This window comes from Ipomoea triloba, chromosome 3 (assembly GCF_003576645.1).
Source record: "Ipomoea triloba cultivar NCNSP0323 chromosome 3, ASM357664v1".
Lineage (NCBI taxonomy): Eukaryota > Viridiplantae > Streptophyta > Magnoliopsida > Solanales > Convolvulaceae > Ipomoea > Ipomoea triloba.
Genome location: NC_044918.1, coordinates 29,140,300 through 29,157,427, shown reverse-complemented (window position 1 = coordinate 29,157,427; position 17,128 = coordinate 29,140,300). Strand labels below are relative to the sequence as shown.

General features: G+C 35.8%; 1 protein-coding gene across 1 annotated transcript; it reads left to right on the top strand.

The window, feature by feature from the left end:
• Positions 1 to 12,340: 12,340 nt before the first annotated feature.
• LOC116012541 lies at positions 12,341 to 14,272 on the top strand. The gene is made up of 2 exons (XM_031252101.1): positions 12,341 to 13,182; positions 13,939 to 14,272. Exon 1 carries the CDS (start codon positions 12,402 to 12,404, stop codon positions 13,152 to 13,154), a length of 753 nt encoding a protein of 250 aa, XP_031107961.1. The 5' UTR covers positions 12,341 to 12,401; the 3' UTR covers positions 13,155 to 13,182; positions 13,939 to 14,272.
• Positions 14,273 to 17,128: the final 2,856 nt, after the last annotated feature.

Below are 17,128 nucleotides of genomic sequence, written 5' to 3'. Positions count from 1 at the left end.
AGGCGCCAAAATAAAAATAAATAAATAAATAATGGAACTACTCCATATTCCGTAACACCTTTTTCGTTTTTTGTTTTTTGATGAAAAATTTAAAAATTTATTAGGAATTTAAAAAATTATAAAATTATTCTTTGGTGAAACCTTTGACTTGAAAAAATTCAAGTGTGACTTAGAATCAGAGCAATAATTCTTGTATGTTGCAAAGATATACAACTTACCATAGAATTTCTACATACAAAAAATATCAAGTTATTCTCTTATTGGATTTTTAATAAAAGCAACATGAGAAATTTGATATTTTTTGTATCTCAAAAGTTCTAGTTTGATTACCCTTATTGCTTAGTAAGTGAAATAAAAAAATTTTAGGATAGCGTATCACTATTTCACATGCCGAAAAACGTTGATCAAGTGTTTCCTTGTATTGTGTCTTAGGTTCTTTATACGAGACTTAGATTCATAAATCCTAACAAGTCATAGAAGGATTATTGAAATACGTTTGGAGCTGAAAAACCTTGAAATAGAAGGTTGCGAATTTGAAAATAAAGTTGCTAAAGTGGTTTTAATATAAAAGGGGGAATAAGATGTAAATTTCCTACTTTACACTTCCAATAATAAGGGGTTTTTAGGTTTTCCGTCAGGTTTAGACGGAAACCTAACGACGGGGACAAAGCAAGCCACTTCGCTCATAAATGAGGGGTACAAAATAGATATGATCATAATCGAGGGATTGCTCGTCAATATGTGTATAACTTATGAACCAAATATGTCATTTTTCTTAAATTTTTTGTAATAAGTATTATGATTCCTATTACGAATTAAGATCTATGAAACGGTCTCAAACCAACTCTTTGTAAATTTATAGACTTTTTAACTAAGCTTATAAGTTGTCATTAGTACTCAATGTTGAATCTCCAAGAGTTCTATAATAGTATAAAAAGAAGAGTCACACTTGTGTGAGATGTCTCACGGATCTTAATCCGTGAGACAAATCAAATCTAAGACAGTTGCTTGTTAATTTTGATACAAATCATAGAGGTAATTCTACTTTTTGTTCTAGATTTATATGTGTCATTCCATTTTTTGTCCTTATTTTTAAAAAAACTCCTCCATTGGTCCTAGTATTATTGTGACATGACTATTTTTTAATCCGTCAAAAAAATTATTTAAATGACGTTAAATACAAGGACATTTCGGTCTATTCAGTTATAAGTGTTAAATCAATTTTTTATCCTAGATTTATATGTGTTATTCCACTTTTAGTCTTTTTTTTTTTTCAGAACAGCCCCGTTGGTCTTAGCATTATTGTGGCATGATCATTTTTGTCCTACATCAATAAATATGTTTAAATGGTATTAAAAATGACATTGTTTTTTTTTAAATGACATTGTTAACCACTCAAAAACATCTTTTTTTTTTCTTCTCATGGGTAATAATAGAACAATACAAAGGTTCTACATCTTCAAAAAACATATACACTAATTATACACTCATTGATAGCATAAATAATCCACAATTCATTCATATCATAATGAAACAAAACTATTGCTGCCTATTCATAAGTCTACTACAAAACCTAAAAAGTGTAATTGAATAAACCACAATTCTACAAGTCTACTTCATGACAAACCTTAAGTCTAGTGCATGACACTTCATACAATTCCACAAGCTAGATTACTTCACAATAATCCACAAGTCTATTTCAAAAATATTTTAAATCAGTCTATTGTTAGGGGAGCTTCGATGGTGTTGCTGGATTTTTATGAAGTAGACCTATGCATAGGACTTAAGTTTGTCATGAAGTAGATTCGTGGTTTTCAATTATACTTTTTTTAATATTTTACAGTAGACTTATGTATTGGTAACAGTTTTTGCTCCATTATGCTATGAATAAATTATTATGGATTATTTATGCTATCAATGAATGTATTATAAGTGTATATGGTCTTTTGAAGATATAGAACCTTGGTATTGTTCAATTATCAAGAAGAAAAAAATGAGAATTTTGAGTGATTAATAAAATTATTTTTAATGTTATTTAAACATGTTTGTTGACGTATAACCAAAATGGTTATACTACAATAATGCTAGGACCAACAAGGATGTTCTGATTTGAAAAAAAAAAAAAAAGTTGAATGACACATAAATTTAGGAACAAAAAAAATAAACAAATTAATACTTAAAACTAAATAAATTGAAATGTCATTGTATTTAATGCCATTTAAATAATTTTGTTTATGGATGACAAAAGTGGATTGACACCTATAAATATAGGACAAAAAATAAAATTAACTCAAAATCAAAATACTTATTATATAAAATTTAATATCAATTTGAAATAAATGAACTGTTTTTTTTATAATAGATATTGTAATATTTATATGCGAAATTGTGATACTATTTAGGGTAAGATGGTTGTTACTAATGATCACTAATGCAAAAATCGACCGTCTAGACGCCCCTAAGCTGACGCGAATTGCTCCCTTGTCGGCCGCCTAGCGCCAGCTCGACCGACTAGGCCGAGTTGGCAGCCGACGTGACTCAGCCGAATTCGGCTGAGTTAACTCGCCCAACTCGACAAAGTTAGCCGAGTTAACTTAGGCGAGTCAGCCTAGCGCCTATTGCAACCTTGCTAATGATAAATATTTTAATATTTGTAACTAATTGCAATTGTGATACTTACAAAGTGTACTTTTAATGTAAATATTGTAATAGTTATATGTATGCGAAATGTTACTTATGAATGAAATTGTAATACTTATTGTAGAAAATTTAATACCAATTTGAATTAAAGATAAATTGTTACTTATGGTAGATATTATAATATTTATATGTTACATTGTGATTCTATTTAGGATAAAAAATAATTATTGGTAATTTTAAATATTTATAATTAAAATTAGAGAAAGTGGTTCAAATATACTCTCAAACTTTACTTATAAAAAAGTCAATTAGGCCCTTAAACTTTTTAATGTTGCAATTAAAACCATTAAATTCTCATTTTGGTGCAGTGAAGCTCAAAAACCAATTAGTGACCTACTATCATAGGTCACTAGGGTTCCAGTCAACATTCTGGTCACCTCTAACTAACGTCGAAGACATTTCCAGCAACAAAGCGATTGACGATCGTAGAACGCTACGATCGCCGGTCGATTTTGAATTAATAGAGAAGGCGATTCGACCACTAGTTTGCCTTCTCATCGGAGAAGGCAACCCAATAGGTGCTTCTCGGAGAAGGCAACTCAACCCAATTGCCTTCTCCGTTATGGTCGCCAGCCGCTTTGTTGTCAAAATGTCGCCGGAGTTAGTCGGAAGTGGTCGGGAGCCTATGACCTGTGAAAGCAGGTCACTAATAAGTTTCTAGGCTCATTGCACCAAAATGAATAAATGATACGTTGATTTGTTTAATTGCAACTTTATCAAGTTTAGGGTCTAATTGACTTTTTAAGTAAAGTTCAAAAGTCTATTTAACTATTTTTCTTAAAAATTATGGTATTTATGTAACATTTCCATTAAGGGAAATTAATGGTGCAAGTAATGATGGCTTTCAAATAGTCATTATGTGGTTCCAAGTAACGGAAATCGTTACAATTACCTATATTGATGGTTCTATAGGTATATAAGCCAGAGGTCCCCCACTGCTCAGGTTACTACTTTATACATGAAAGTTGTAATTTTAGTGGTGATGGAAATTAAGAGTATCGTTTTCAAGGAATGGCTTAAAGGGGATTTGAGTAATAAGGGGTTAAGCATGGGTTCATGCAGTGTTTGAAAGCTAACCTAAAGATATTGGAGTATTGCATGTTCAAATAATCGGTAATGTAAACAAGTAATTGAATTAAAAGAAAAATAGATGAAATAGAGATTTGAACCAAACATCCTTGCATAAAATCCCTTGTGTCTAATAGGGGAAATGGTTTAAGTGCCAATGTCACTCTCGTGATCAATTGGACTATCAACTAATCCTAAGTCCCATTCTCATGGCAACTTGGTTAGAAGAGGCAATTTAACAAACACTTTGTGTGCCTATTTCCTTCAAACTACCTTTTCTCAAAGGTGAGTAAGAAATATGAGAGGTATGGCTATGGTGTAGCCCTATTCTCATAGGTGGAACACCAATTCCAAATATCTCTTGCATAATTTGGCCATAATTATGAAAAGTCAATTCAATTCTACGCAATTCATAACCAAGTTCAACATTAAGACAATACAAAACCTAATTTATGTAATTTAATTCATATTGGGATTCATACTTCAAGGAAGTTCAATTCAAATCCTAAAAATGTTTAACTATTCATGCTTGAAATGTAAAACTAAAAGCAATTGAAATAATAAACATGGAATTCAAAAGAAACTTTAAGAAATATAAATGCAAAAATAAGAAATAGAGAACTTAACTTGATGATTTGATTGAAAGAAATAATCTGGAAATTGATGTAGACTGTGTAAATACAATAGATTGCAAGTGTGGGAAGTGTTCTTTAAGGTTTCCTAGAGAGAAAAACTAAAAAGGTGTTTAGAAATTCAAAAGTGATTACAAAATAACCAACCAAGGGTATTTATAGTGTAATTTTTGCGCCATTTCGCACCTTTCAGGGCTAGAAGTCACGGTGGGACTCACGGTGTGAGTCCCACCGTGAGTCTCAACGATCAGAAACTGATCATTGGGACTCACGCTGACACTCACGGTGTGAGTGTCAGCGTGAGTTCAATGATTAGTTTCTGATCAGCACTCACGCTGAGACTCACACTGTGAGTCTCAGCGTGAGTTTGTGATCACTGTGAGTCTCAGCGTGAGTTTCTGATCAGAAACCACACTGAGGACTCACGCTGACACTCACACCGTGAGTGTCAGTGTGAGTTCTTCAAATTGATCTCCACGCCTTCGTTTTGCTCCTTTGTTCTTCAAAAAACCTCTGCCTAGTTGTTCAAATTGCTTATGTTTTGCATAGTATATTCTGAAAAGTACAGCAAATATCATGTTTATATGCAATTTGTTATATGGTGATTGTTGTATATACATATTCAATTTGTTCATGTATATATAAATATCTTTTTCCTGTAAATGTATATATTCATAGAAGCATATACATTGAATATATATTTGTATTCAGTTCTGAAAACTATATACAAACTTCCGCATTTTTTTTTTGTATATATATTCGGTTTTCGTTTAAAAAAAAAAAAGGGGAAAAGGGGATTCTGACCGGCGACCGTGAAGGTTTGACGGCCGCCGGTGCACCCCCGTTTCCTTTTTCCGGCGACCTCGACCGCCATTGGGCGGCGATCGCCGGTGTTTTTTCTTTTCCGGCGAAACAGTCTAAAAAAAAAAACTGGGCTTTTTAATCGCTGTTTTTGGCCCTCGGTTGGTCGGATTTGCGCCTTCATCTCCGGTGACCGGCGATTGTCGATCGTTGTTTTTCCGGCGACGGCGAGGCTGGCGAACGGTGGAGGCGACGAGGCGAGAAGGCGGTCGCAGGGCTGGGTTTCCCGGTCTTGGATCGCCGCTCTCTCTCTCTCTCTTTTCTCCGGAGCCGACATTGTCCTGGACTCCTGGTGGTCGCCGGTTGACGATTGACCATGGGGCTGGAGACGACGGAGGGGCGGCGGCGTTGGGTCGAGGGTGAGGATGGCGAGCGGCGACGTCGGCTTTCACCGGTGTTTCCCGTTCGATTTGTTGAAGTCTTCCCCTTCCGTTTTGATCGGCTTCTATCTGCTGCGTGCTAGGTTTTGTTTGTTTTTCCCTTTGTTGTTTAGGCTGATAAGGGAGTTGGGCCGGGTATGACCGAATGGGCCTGACCCATTTCTTTGTTTATATTAGTTTTGGGCCTGCTTTGCTTTATTTTATTTGCTTATATGAATCATAGTTTATTATATTTTCAATATATATTTGTTCTATGATTTTGGGCTTATTATTTGTTTATATGTTTTTTATTCAAATTGCAATTTGGTAAAGTTTTGAAAATTATATAGTTCAAAGGAATTTTCATTCAAATTGCAAATTGATTTAAATTTTATTATGTTCATATTTATTGAATTGCTATAATGTTTTGTGCAATTTCTTGTATAATATGAACTTTATGTTATTGTAATATGCGTTTTATGTCCAATTAGCATAATATTTATTTTTAATTATGCAATTTATATTATGCCTTAGAAAAACTTTTTTAGGAATTAGTGAAATTCCTTAAGGTTATTGGACTTTAGCATATTACATAGTACATATAGTTTAGTACAGCTACAGTAGTGCCTGAAGGTAGTACGTTAAGTTCAAAAGTTCACTTATCCTTAAAGCCTTTTTCTAAACCGTGAACATCGTTAACACCTTCAAAACAATTTTGCTATAATGTGAAATTGCATGACCCGGGGAAAGTTTCTTGGGAAGCAAACTTGAAAATTAGCCAATGTGCTACAAGTTCCCTTGAAATCCTACTCTGTCTAAGGAGTTGGTTTTTAATGAGCCTTAGCTCAACCAACTTGCCTGGGAGTATACTTGGGAATTGCATATCATGTTAATTGCATAATTTGTTTTGCCTTTTCAAAATCTATGCCGATGCGATAGTACAATTTTAGTTGATTAAGGAGTAGCCACAGCATCCTTAATTTAATTAATATTGTACATCAAAATTTTGGAAATCGCATAAAGCTTAGGCATACATTGTGGTTAATCATACTTAATATAATAAAATTTTGCCCACAGGCAATTTTGTTATATTTATATGATTGATCAGGTTAAAATACCAAACTATGACCATAATTTAGCCCACAGGCAATTATGTGTCGGCATATAGTTTTTGGTAGTTTTTAATAGTAAGAATAGAAATTCAACATTGTACCCATCTCATTTCTATTCTAATTTTACAAGGTCTATTTTGCGTAAAAATTTAGCCCACAGGCAATTTTTATTGCATTCGGATTTTGGATATGCATCATTTACATTGGTAATGTATGCAATTCAGTTCTATTCATGCCTCAAAATTCTAATCCAAACCTTTACCTTTACAGCATCTCAATCCGTTACTCACACAGATTTGAACATCGAAGTTCCAGAACTTAGGGGCGACAACTATAAAACGTGGAAGGAAACTATTCTTCTTAATCTAGGGTGGAAAGACTTGGACTACCTATTCACAATGAGCAACCGCCTGTCCCCACTAAGGAAAGTACCCAAGATGAGGTTGCGCTATATGAGCGATGGGATCGATCCAATCGGCTCAGCACAATGTACATCAAGACGAAAATATCTAATGGGATTCGGGGCATAAGGATGTCCGAGCATTGCTCAAGGCTATTGACGATCAGTTCGTCACTTCAGAAAAGGCTCTAGCAAGCACCCTCATCATGAGATTCTCCTCTCTTCGTCTCACTTCCGTTAAAGGTGTGCGTGAGCACATCATGGAATTGCGTGACATTGTAGCTCAACTTAAGACTCTTGGGGTAGATATGTCGGATGACTTTCTCGTTTATTATGCTTTGTACACCCTACCATCATCATACGGACCTTTTAAAATCTCTTACAACACACATAAGGAAAAATGGTCTATAAATGATTTAATAACCATGTGTGTTCAAGAAGAAGGTAGATTGGTGATGGAAATGGGTGAAAGTGCCATGCTGGCTACGACACGTGAGAAGTCTAAATCTGGCAAATCTCGAGGTTCCACTTCAAAGGCTAAGGGGAAAGGAAACATTCCACCTCAAGCTGACATAAAGAAGGTGCATAAGTGTTTCTTCTGTAAAAACAAGGGACACATGAAGAAAGACTGCATCAAGTATAAGAAGTGGGTCGAGAAGAAAGGTAATCTATCCTCATTCGTTTGTTATGAATCTAATATGTCTGAAGTTAATGCTAATACTTGGTGGATTGATTCTGGTTCAACAATCCACATTGCAAACTCTTTACAGGGAATGCAAAATCTGAGGAAGCCGGTGGGAAATGAACGGACCATCTTATCAGGAAACAAGATGGGATCACAAGTGGAAGCTATTGGAACATGCAAACTTGTTTTAAGTAGTGGTTTTGTTTTGTTTTTGGAAAAGACATTTTATGTACCAAGTTTCTCCCGAAACTTGGTTTCAATTTCGAGACTTGTACCAATGGGGTTTTCCTTTAATTTTCAAGACAAGCGTTTTGATATTTTTAATAAATCAACTTGTGTTGGATATGGTACATTGTTTGATGGTCTTTATCGTTTACATTTACAAAACAATACCACTTATAGTTCATTGCATGTTCATTCCGGTTCCAAAAGATCAAGTAATAGTGAGAACTCCTCCATGTTATGACATCGGAGATTAGGTCATATCTCCCTTGAACGTATAAAGAGATTAGTAAATGACGGAGTACTTAGTACTCTTGATTATACTGATTTCGAGACTTGTATAGACTGCATTAAGGGAAAGCAGACTAACAAGTCTAAGAAAGGTGCCAAAAGGAGTTCAAGCATATTAGAAATCATACACACTGACATTTGCTGTCCAGATATGGATATGCCAGGTCAGAAGTATTTCATCACCTTTATTGATGATTACTCGAGATTTACCTATGTGTATTTGATTCATAATAAAAATGAAGCATTGGATGCCTTCAAGTCTTTTAAGGCTGAAGTTGAGAACCAATGTGGGAAACAAATACAGATAGTAAGATCCGACAGAGGTGGTGAGTACTATGGTAGGTACACTGAAAGTGGACAAGCACCTGGTCCATTTGCTAAGTTTCTTCAAGAACATGGGATTGTTGCCCAATATACCATGCCTGGTTCTCCGAACCAAAATGGTGTTGCTGAAAGAAGAAACCGAACGCTTATTGACATGGTGCGGAGTATGCTTAGCAACTCCAAACTTCCTAAGTTTTTGTGGGCCGATATGCTTAGCAACTCCAAACTTCCTAAGTTTTTGTGGGCCGACATGCTTAGCAACTCCAAACTTCCTAAGTTTTTGTGGGCCGACGCGCTTAAGAACTCCAAACTTCCTAAGTTTTTGTGGGCCGACGCGCTTAAGACGTCCAAACTTCCTAAGTTTTTGTGGGCCGACGCGCTTAAGACGACAACGTATATATTAAACCGTGTTCCAACCAAGGCTGTCCCAAAGACACCATTTGAGTTATTTAAAGGTTTGAAACCGAGTTTGCAACATATGCGTGTTTGGGGATGCCCGTCTGAGGTAAGGATATATAACCCACAAGAAAAGAAGTTGGACCCACGGACTATTAGTTATAACCCACAAGAAAAGAAGTTGGACCCACGGACTATTAGTGGTTTCTTTATTGGATACGCACAGGACCCACGGACTATTAGTGGTTTCTTTATTGGATACGCACAGTCCTCACGGACTATTAGTGGTTTCTTTATTGGATACGCACAGTCCTCCAAAACTATTAGTGGTTTCTTTATTGGATACGCACAGTCCTCCAAAGGGTATAGGTTCTATTGTCCATCTCATTCGACTAGAATTGTGGAATCAAGAAATGCTAAGTTTCTTGAAAATGACATGATTAGTGGGAGGGGATAGATTCAATGATTTGATTTCTAATCATGATCATACTGAATCATGTCCTTCTACGTCATCATATAGGTTGATAATAGATTCAAGCACCCCTCATACGTCATCATATAGGTTGATAATAGATTCAAGCACCCCTCAAGATCAATCATATAGGTTGATAATAGATTCAAGCACCCCTCAAGATCAAACATATAGGTTGATAATAGATTCAAGCACCCCTCAAGATCAAATATATAGGTTGATAATAGATTCAAGCACCCCTCAAGATCAAATGTATAGGTTGATAATAGATTCAAGCACCCCTCAAGATCAAATGCGTATTGAACAACCTATTGAAGAGATTCCACGAGATGCTGATATTATCTCAACCGATCAACCAATTCAGGAAATTCCTGAAGCGGTAGTTGAACCACTAACTTCGCGAGGAGATAGTAGTTCAACTTTGAGGCGATCTGTTCGAGATAAAAGATCGGCAATTTCTAGTGATTACATAGTGTATCTACAAGAGTCTGATGTTGGAGCTGAAAATGATCCAGAAACGTTTTCACAAGCCATAAATTGTAAAGAGTCTGATTTATGGTTTGAAGCCATGAAAGAAGAAATGAATTCTATGCGGAGCAATGAGGTTTGGGACCTTGTTGAGTTGCCTAATGGGGCCAAGGCCATTGGCTGTAAATGGGTCTATAAGACTAAAAAGGACTCATTAGGCAACATCGAGCGATACAAGGCTAGGCTCGTTGCTAAAGGATTCAATCAAAAAGAAGGAATCGATTACACAGAGACTTTTTCTCCTGTATCAAAGAAAGATTCACTTTGCATAATTTTGGCTTTGGTTGCACATTTCAATCTTGAATTGCAACAAATGGATGTGAAAACGGCATTCCTAAATGGTGATCTAGAAGAGGTGGTTTATATGAAACAACCTGAAGGATTCTCTTCTAGTGAAGGCAATCATTTGGTTTGCAAGCTCAAAAAATCCATTTATGGTTTAAAACAAGCCTCCCGCCAATGGTATATCAAGTTTGACGGAGTCATTTCATCATATGGTTTTGTTGAAAATATCCTAGATCATTGCATATACCAAAAGACAAGTGGGAGTAAAATTTGTTTTCTTGTTTTATATGTGGATGATATTTTACTTGCATCAAATGATAAAGGAATGCTGCACGAGGTTAAACAATTCCTTTCTAAGAACTTTGATATGAAAGATATGGGCGAGGCATCTTATGTCATTGGCATAAAGATCCATAGGGATAGATCCCGGGGCATTCTGGGACTATCGCAGGAAACCTATATTAACAAAGTCTTAGAAAGATTTCGGATGGAAGATTGTTCACCGAGTCCAGCTCCAATTGTGAGAGGTGATAAATTCTGTTTGGACCAGTGTCCAAAGAATGATTTTGAAAGAGAATCTATGAAGAATATTCCCTATGCTTCGGTTGTTGGTTGTCTCGGGTATGTTCAAGTCTGTACTAGGCCGGACATCGCCTTTGCTGTTGGAATGCTGGGACGATATCAAAGTGATCCGGGTTTAGACTACTGGAGAGCTGCAAAGAAGGTTTTGAGGTATCTCAAAGGTACTAAGGATTATAAGCTTGTGTTCAGGAAAATGAACACATTGGGCATTGTTGGGTACTCTGACTCGGACTTTGCCGGTTGCGTTGATTCTCGGAAATCAACTTCGGGAAACATTTTCCTTATGGCCGGTGGAGCTATTTCATGGAGAAGTGTTAAACAAACCCTTGTCACCACTTCAACCATGGAAGCCGAGTTCGTTTCTTGTTTTGAGGCTACATCTCAAGGTGTATGGCTTAAGAATTTCATTTCAGGGCTTAGAATTATGGATTCTATTTCTAAGCCGTTAAAGGTTTATTGTGACAACTCAGCTGCGGTTTTCCTGGCTAAGAACAATAAGAGTGGGAGTCGAAGCAAGCATATCGACACCAAGTACTTAGCCATAAGGGAACGTGTTAAAGATAAGAAAGTGGTCATTGAGCACATAAGCACTGAGTTGATGATTGCTGATCCCCTAACTAAAGGCATGACACCATTCAAGTTTAGGAATTTTGTTGAGAAAATGGGACTTGCGCCCACTTTGTAAAGTTTGTATACATACAGTTATTGTTATATGAAATTCTTAAAGCATTCAGATATTTTCTCGTTAATATATTGTGCACACATTTTGTTGAGAAAATATATTCGGACCTGGAATAAACATAAGGTTTATCCATTAAGTTTGTTTACCACAAAAATGCTTAGAGAACAAGTTACATTGTGATTATAGTAGATGCTACTCACCTTAAGAGGACGTATCTCTATAGTTCATGTTTCTTTGTTTTCTTTGAGTTTGTACTTGCACCAAGTGGGAGAATGTAACATTTCTATTAAGGGAAATTAATGGTGCAAGTAATGATGGCTTTCAAATAGTCATTATGTGGTTCCAAGTAACGGAAACCGTTACAATTACCTATATTGATGGTTCTATAGGTATATAAGCCAGAGGTCCCCACTGCTCAGGTTACTACTTCATACACCATCTATATTGAACCTGAGACAAGTGGGAGCCATTCTACCAGACACTCTGCTGGAATACTATCACTATCAACACATACAACAATATCATACAAAGGCAATTCTAAAGACAACTATGGCTGGAGGTTAGTCTAATTTGGTTATATGCTTACAATTTACACAGCTAATTATTTATAACTTAGACGCATCTCTCACACAAATTTTTGACTAAAAAAAAGTGCCGTACAACCATTTGATCATGCGTGTGATGCTCCTAAAACAATTTCCTACGTCTATATCTATGTTTCCTATAATTCAATGAATCAATTCCTCTCTCACACCTACTGCCTGCCATCCTTTCTTTCCCCCTCTCTTATTTTTCTCTAAAAATGGATGAAAGTGACAAGCATAATTTCCAAGAAGAAGAAGAAGAACTCGAGACAATCTCCCTTAACAATTTCCCAACAGCGAACACCGATGCGGCGGAGAACGACGGCGGAATCCATGATCGCCGATTGCCCTCTGATCCCGTCGTCGACCTTTTTGAGTTCTTCAGCGATTTCACATCCGAGTCAGAGACATCCCATGCTGAAGAAATAATTTTCTGCGGCAAAGTCATGGCTTTGAAGGGTCAAGCCCAGAGAAGTGCCGATGGAGACGGCCGGAAATTGCAGAGCTTCCATGGCCGGAGATGCGAGTCTTTGTCGTCGATTCCTCGAAACGGGTCAAAGAGTGGCAGATGGCAGCTCCCGAGGAGCAGCCGATCTTTGGATTACAAGAAGCTTCGTCGGACTCCGAGTTTGTGTTCGTCGGAGCTTGATCGGAGCTCGTCGAAGCCCGATAATGTTTCGCCGGCGGCTGGGCTAAAACCGCAGAAGCCGAGATGGTATGCTTTGATGTTTGGGCTTGTAAAGTTCCCACCGGAGATGGATCTCCAGGATATCAAGAACCGGCAAGTCCGCCGGACTGTTAGCCCAATGTTTCACATTGATGACCGGAGCTCGTCGGAAACAGGCCGGAACTCGCCGTCGATGAGGAATGAACGGAAATCTTCGTGGGATTTCATAAAGATGTTGAGTTGCAAAGATCATGCGAGTGTGGCCGTAACGACGTCGTCTTTTGACTGCATATCCCACGCTTAACGAGCATGCGTATCGCCAATGATTTCAGGTGAATGCAGGCAGCTTTAACTATTGGCCAAATCCAAATTAAAATATTAATTCAGTAAAATATCGTACTGTGCCAAATATTTAATATTTAAATGTTTTTTTACAGTGTCCTACTTGAAAATAAAACTTCTTTTTTTTTTTTTTTTTACCTTGAAATATAAAATTTTTACGGGAAAAAAATAATACTTGAGCCCTGAATTGTTTCACTTTTAAATTTTGGCCCTTGTAAATTAATTTAAACAAATTTAGTCTTTAATTGTTTATAATGTTGCACTTTTAGTCTCTAGTATTAGATAATTATTAAATTTATTAACATATGATGTTATTTTTATCCTTTAGAATCAATATTCACGGTTAAAAAATGACGTTCACATAGAAAGAATGAGACTTTAACGATGAATATTGATTCTAAATAACAAAAATAACATCATAAAAAAGAGGTTGTTAATGAAGTTTGATAATTATATATATAATACCGGTGACAGAAAGTGTAACATAATGGACAATTAAGGGACTAAGTCTGCTTAAATCAATTAACATGGACTAAATTTACAAAAGTGAAATAATTCAAGAGAGGTAAAAGTGTTATTTTCCTAACTTTTTACTAGTTATGAAATATATTACCATGTTATTTTCGCACTCTTGTGTGTGTGTGAGATCATGCCCAAAGCGGGCAGATCTCTTTTGCTCACCAGCATAGCCTTGTCTGCTGAATCAATGAGTCACCGGGATTTATATCCTTCCAATGTTTTGTCAGGTCGGGATGTGAAGTTTTTGGGATTAGAGATTCAACCTTTTGGGAGAAGAATAGTGAATGCAACACCTGCTCTTATCTTATTCTATCAAAGGAGTGAGCCTAGCATTAGTTATTCTGTTAAAGATTAGTTTAATTTTCTAAGCAGAATTTGGCTAATGGTTTTAATTGCCTTAATTTTCCATGTTGGCTATAGTTGTACATACCATAGACGCTTGAAAAATGAGGAGAATTTTGTCATAGTTACGTTGGAAATCATTAGTGTTTGAGATTTGTAATGTAAACTTAATTATCAAGAAATTTTACAGTATTGTGAGTAAATATTGTGTTGATAAAACTTTACTTCTTTATTTTATATTTTTATATTCTATGTTTCTGGTTTAGTTAATGACACTTGACTCTTGTTATTTTTTACAATCTAATTTTTTATTTTAATATTTAATTTAGTATTAGCCTATAAAATTTACATATTTAACATTTATAGAGTAATTACACACACAAAAAAAAAAACTAAGTTCTAAAATTATTTTTAAAATGTTAAAGAAGATAAAAAAAAAAGAGTTTGACTAATGAATATTAATAAACATGAATAATAAGATAAAATAAAATAGAAAATTTATTTAGTACAATTTTCATCGATAAATATAATTTATGATACCGTAATATTATGAGTCACACTTGTGTGAGACCGTTTCATGGATATTAATTCGTGAGACGGGTCGAATCTAGCATATATATATAGTTGTTTGTTACTTATGATAGAAATTATAATACTATTCTTAGTGGACTGACAAAAACTTTTTAAAAAATCCAACAAATGAGTTTACTCTAATGATAAATATAATATTACGGAGTATAAATTTATAGTTGTAATTGTGATATTTACACACTCCATTGTTTAGAATCCGACCTGTTTCATCGATAATGATTCTGATCTCATACATGTTTTTGCCTAATATCATATGCATCATAACACTTCATTATTAGTTATTATATGTGGTGAATTAATACTCATGATCAATGTTTTACGTAGAAGATAAGGAAGTGTGTTAAAATTTGGGGGGTCAGCCATGTCATAGTTGATGTTGATGATATATACGGGAGGGATGATGGTTTACTTTCTAAATTTTCAATGGCTAAAGCTTTGTCTATTTCTTTAGAGAGGGTGGGACCCGCAATAACAATGGACATCACGAGGCTTTTATCATTGTTTTCAATTGCTTATTTATTTCCATGTGTAGCATTTATAAATCAATGCAAATATTTAATTTTCTTGACGTTTTCCCCATTCTTATATTCTTGTGAGTCTTCCGAATAATGTTCAATGTTGCTATGAATACAGAAAATGCTAAGAATTTCTTTCGAGAGTAGCATTTTTTACCGTCTGTCGTTTAGTATTGATTCGACGAAAAAGAAAAGGAAAGCGCACACACAAAAAGTAGTTCTGAAGCACCAATTATCTTTAGTAATTGCCAATGAACTTGTGGTCTAGTGGAACCCGGTTACACCCATATAGAAGGGGGTGAGTTCGAGCCATAGTGGAGGCAAGTAGTACTAAAAAAAAGGGTTTTTTCACCTTGTAGACGAATGTCTTCAAGAGTCAAAATTTTTTAGGAGATTTCAATAGTAACAAAGTTAAGTGTCTTTAGGAGATTTCAATAGTAACAAAGTTAAGTGTCTTTAATATATTTAGCTTCTATGGATTCTTATCTTTTACACCGTTAGGTCTCCCACACTTCTTACATTAAGGAACATCGGTATATATATTCGGTCCAAGTTCGGGAAGGTATATGAGATCTAGTCACCCTTTACGATTAATATATATGCATGGTAGATTATTTGCTAAAATTTACATATTCATTATCTTTTGAACTTTTGGTTCAGTCTAACTAGTACGTGGATTTAAATTTTGAATATCTTTTTTTTTTATTCCATGAAATTTCAAAATCGTCAAAATAATCAATTTGTAATTGGTTTGACCACCAGACTGAAAGTGTCAAAATAATCTTCTCCTTCAACTTGATTGAATTCTTTTGCAACAAGTTTGACTTTATATCGTTCAATTGCCCATTAACTTTTTTCTTGATTCTAAAAACCCATTTGCATCCAATGACGTTCATATCTCGTTCATGTGGAACCAACTTCCAAGTATTGTTGTGAACGAGAGCAAAATTCTTCGTCTATTGTTGTTCGTTATTCGGGTCTCTTTACGGCCTAGGAATGGCATGTGGGTCCAGAGTCATCTATACATGAAAATATACAATTATAGCTTTGTTACCTATAGATTCACGAGTCATGTGTCGGAGGACCATAGGATGTGTACGTTGAGTTGAGCGTGGTGGTCGACGTCACTCAGGCTTAGAAGGAATAGCTGGAGGGTGATCATGAAGAAAAATTTCCAGGGGGAGGGGAGATTGGGGACACGACCATGCCATTGGCGTGTCATGGTCGTGTCCCCTTCTAGATCTGCGACACGTTGGCGATACACTCGTGTCGATTTTTTGACAAGTTGTTTCCCTTTGTGTGTTGACGATAGCACATGGCATTGCATCACAAGCATGAGTAAGTACCATGTGGAGACTTTGTAGCTGCAAAAGGAAAAATATTCTCATCAAATCGAACATTGCAAACAGTAAGAATTTTTCTAGTATTGAGATTCAGACAATGATATCCTCTAAATGAATTAGGAACCTGAAAAAGACAGACGAGGCAGAATGAAACTCTATTTTATGTCTATTGTAAATACGAAAATAGGTTAAACAAAGACAACCAAATACACAGAGGAATGAGTAGTCAAGATTTCTTTTGTAAAGTATGCTATAAGGGCTCAGGTTGTTTAATGTTGTGGAGGGCATACGATTGATTAGAAAACTACAGTTTAATAAGAATAAGCCCAGAATCTAGGGGGTACAAAGGCTTGGGCAAGTAACATGAGACCGGTTTCGACAATATGCCTATGGCATCTTCCAACATGCCCATTTTGCTCATGTCTATAAGCATGAGATCGATGATAGGCAATTCCAAGACTAGCGAAGAGTGTGCCTAACGTTTTTGTATCTCCCTAACATTTTGCTCATGTCTATAAGCACGGGATTGATGATAGGCAATTCCAAGACTAGCGAAGAGTGTGCCTAACGTTTTTGTATCCCCCCCCCCCCCCCTTTGGGAAAAAAAAAAAAAAAAAAAAAAAAAA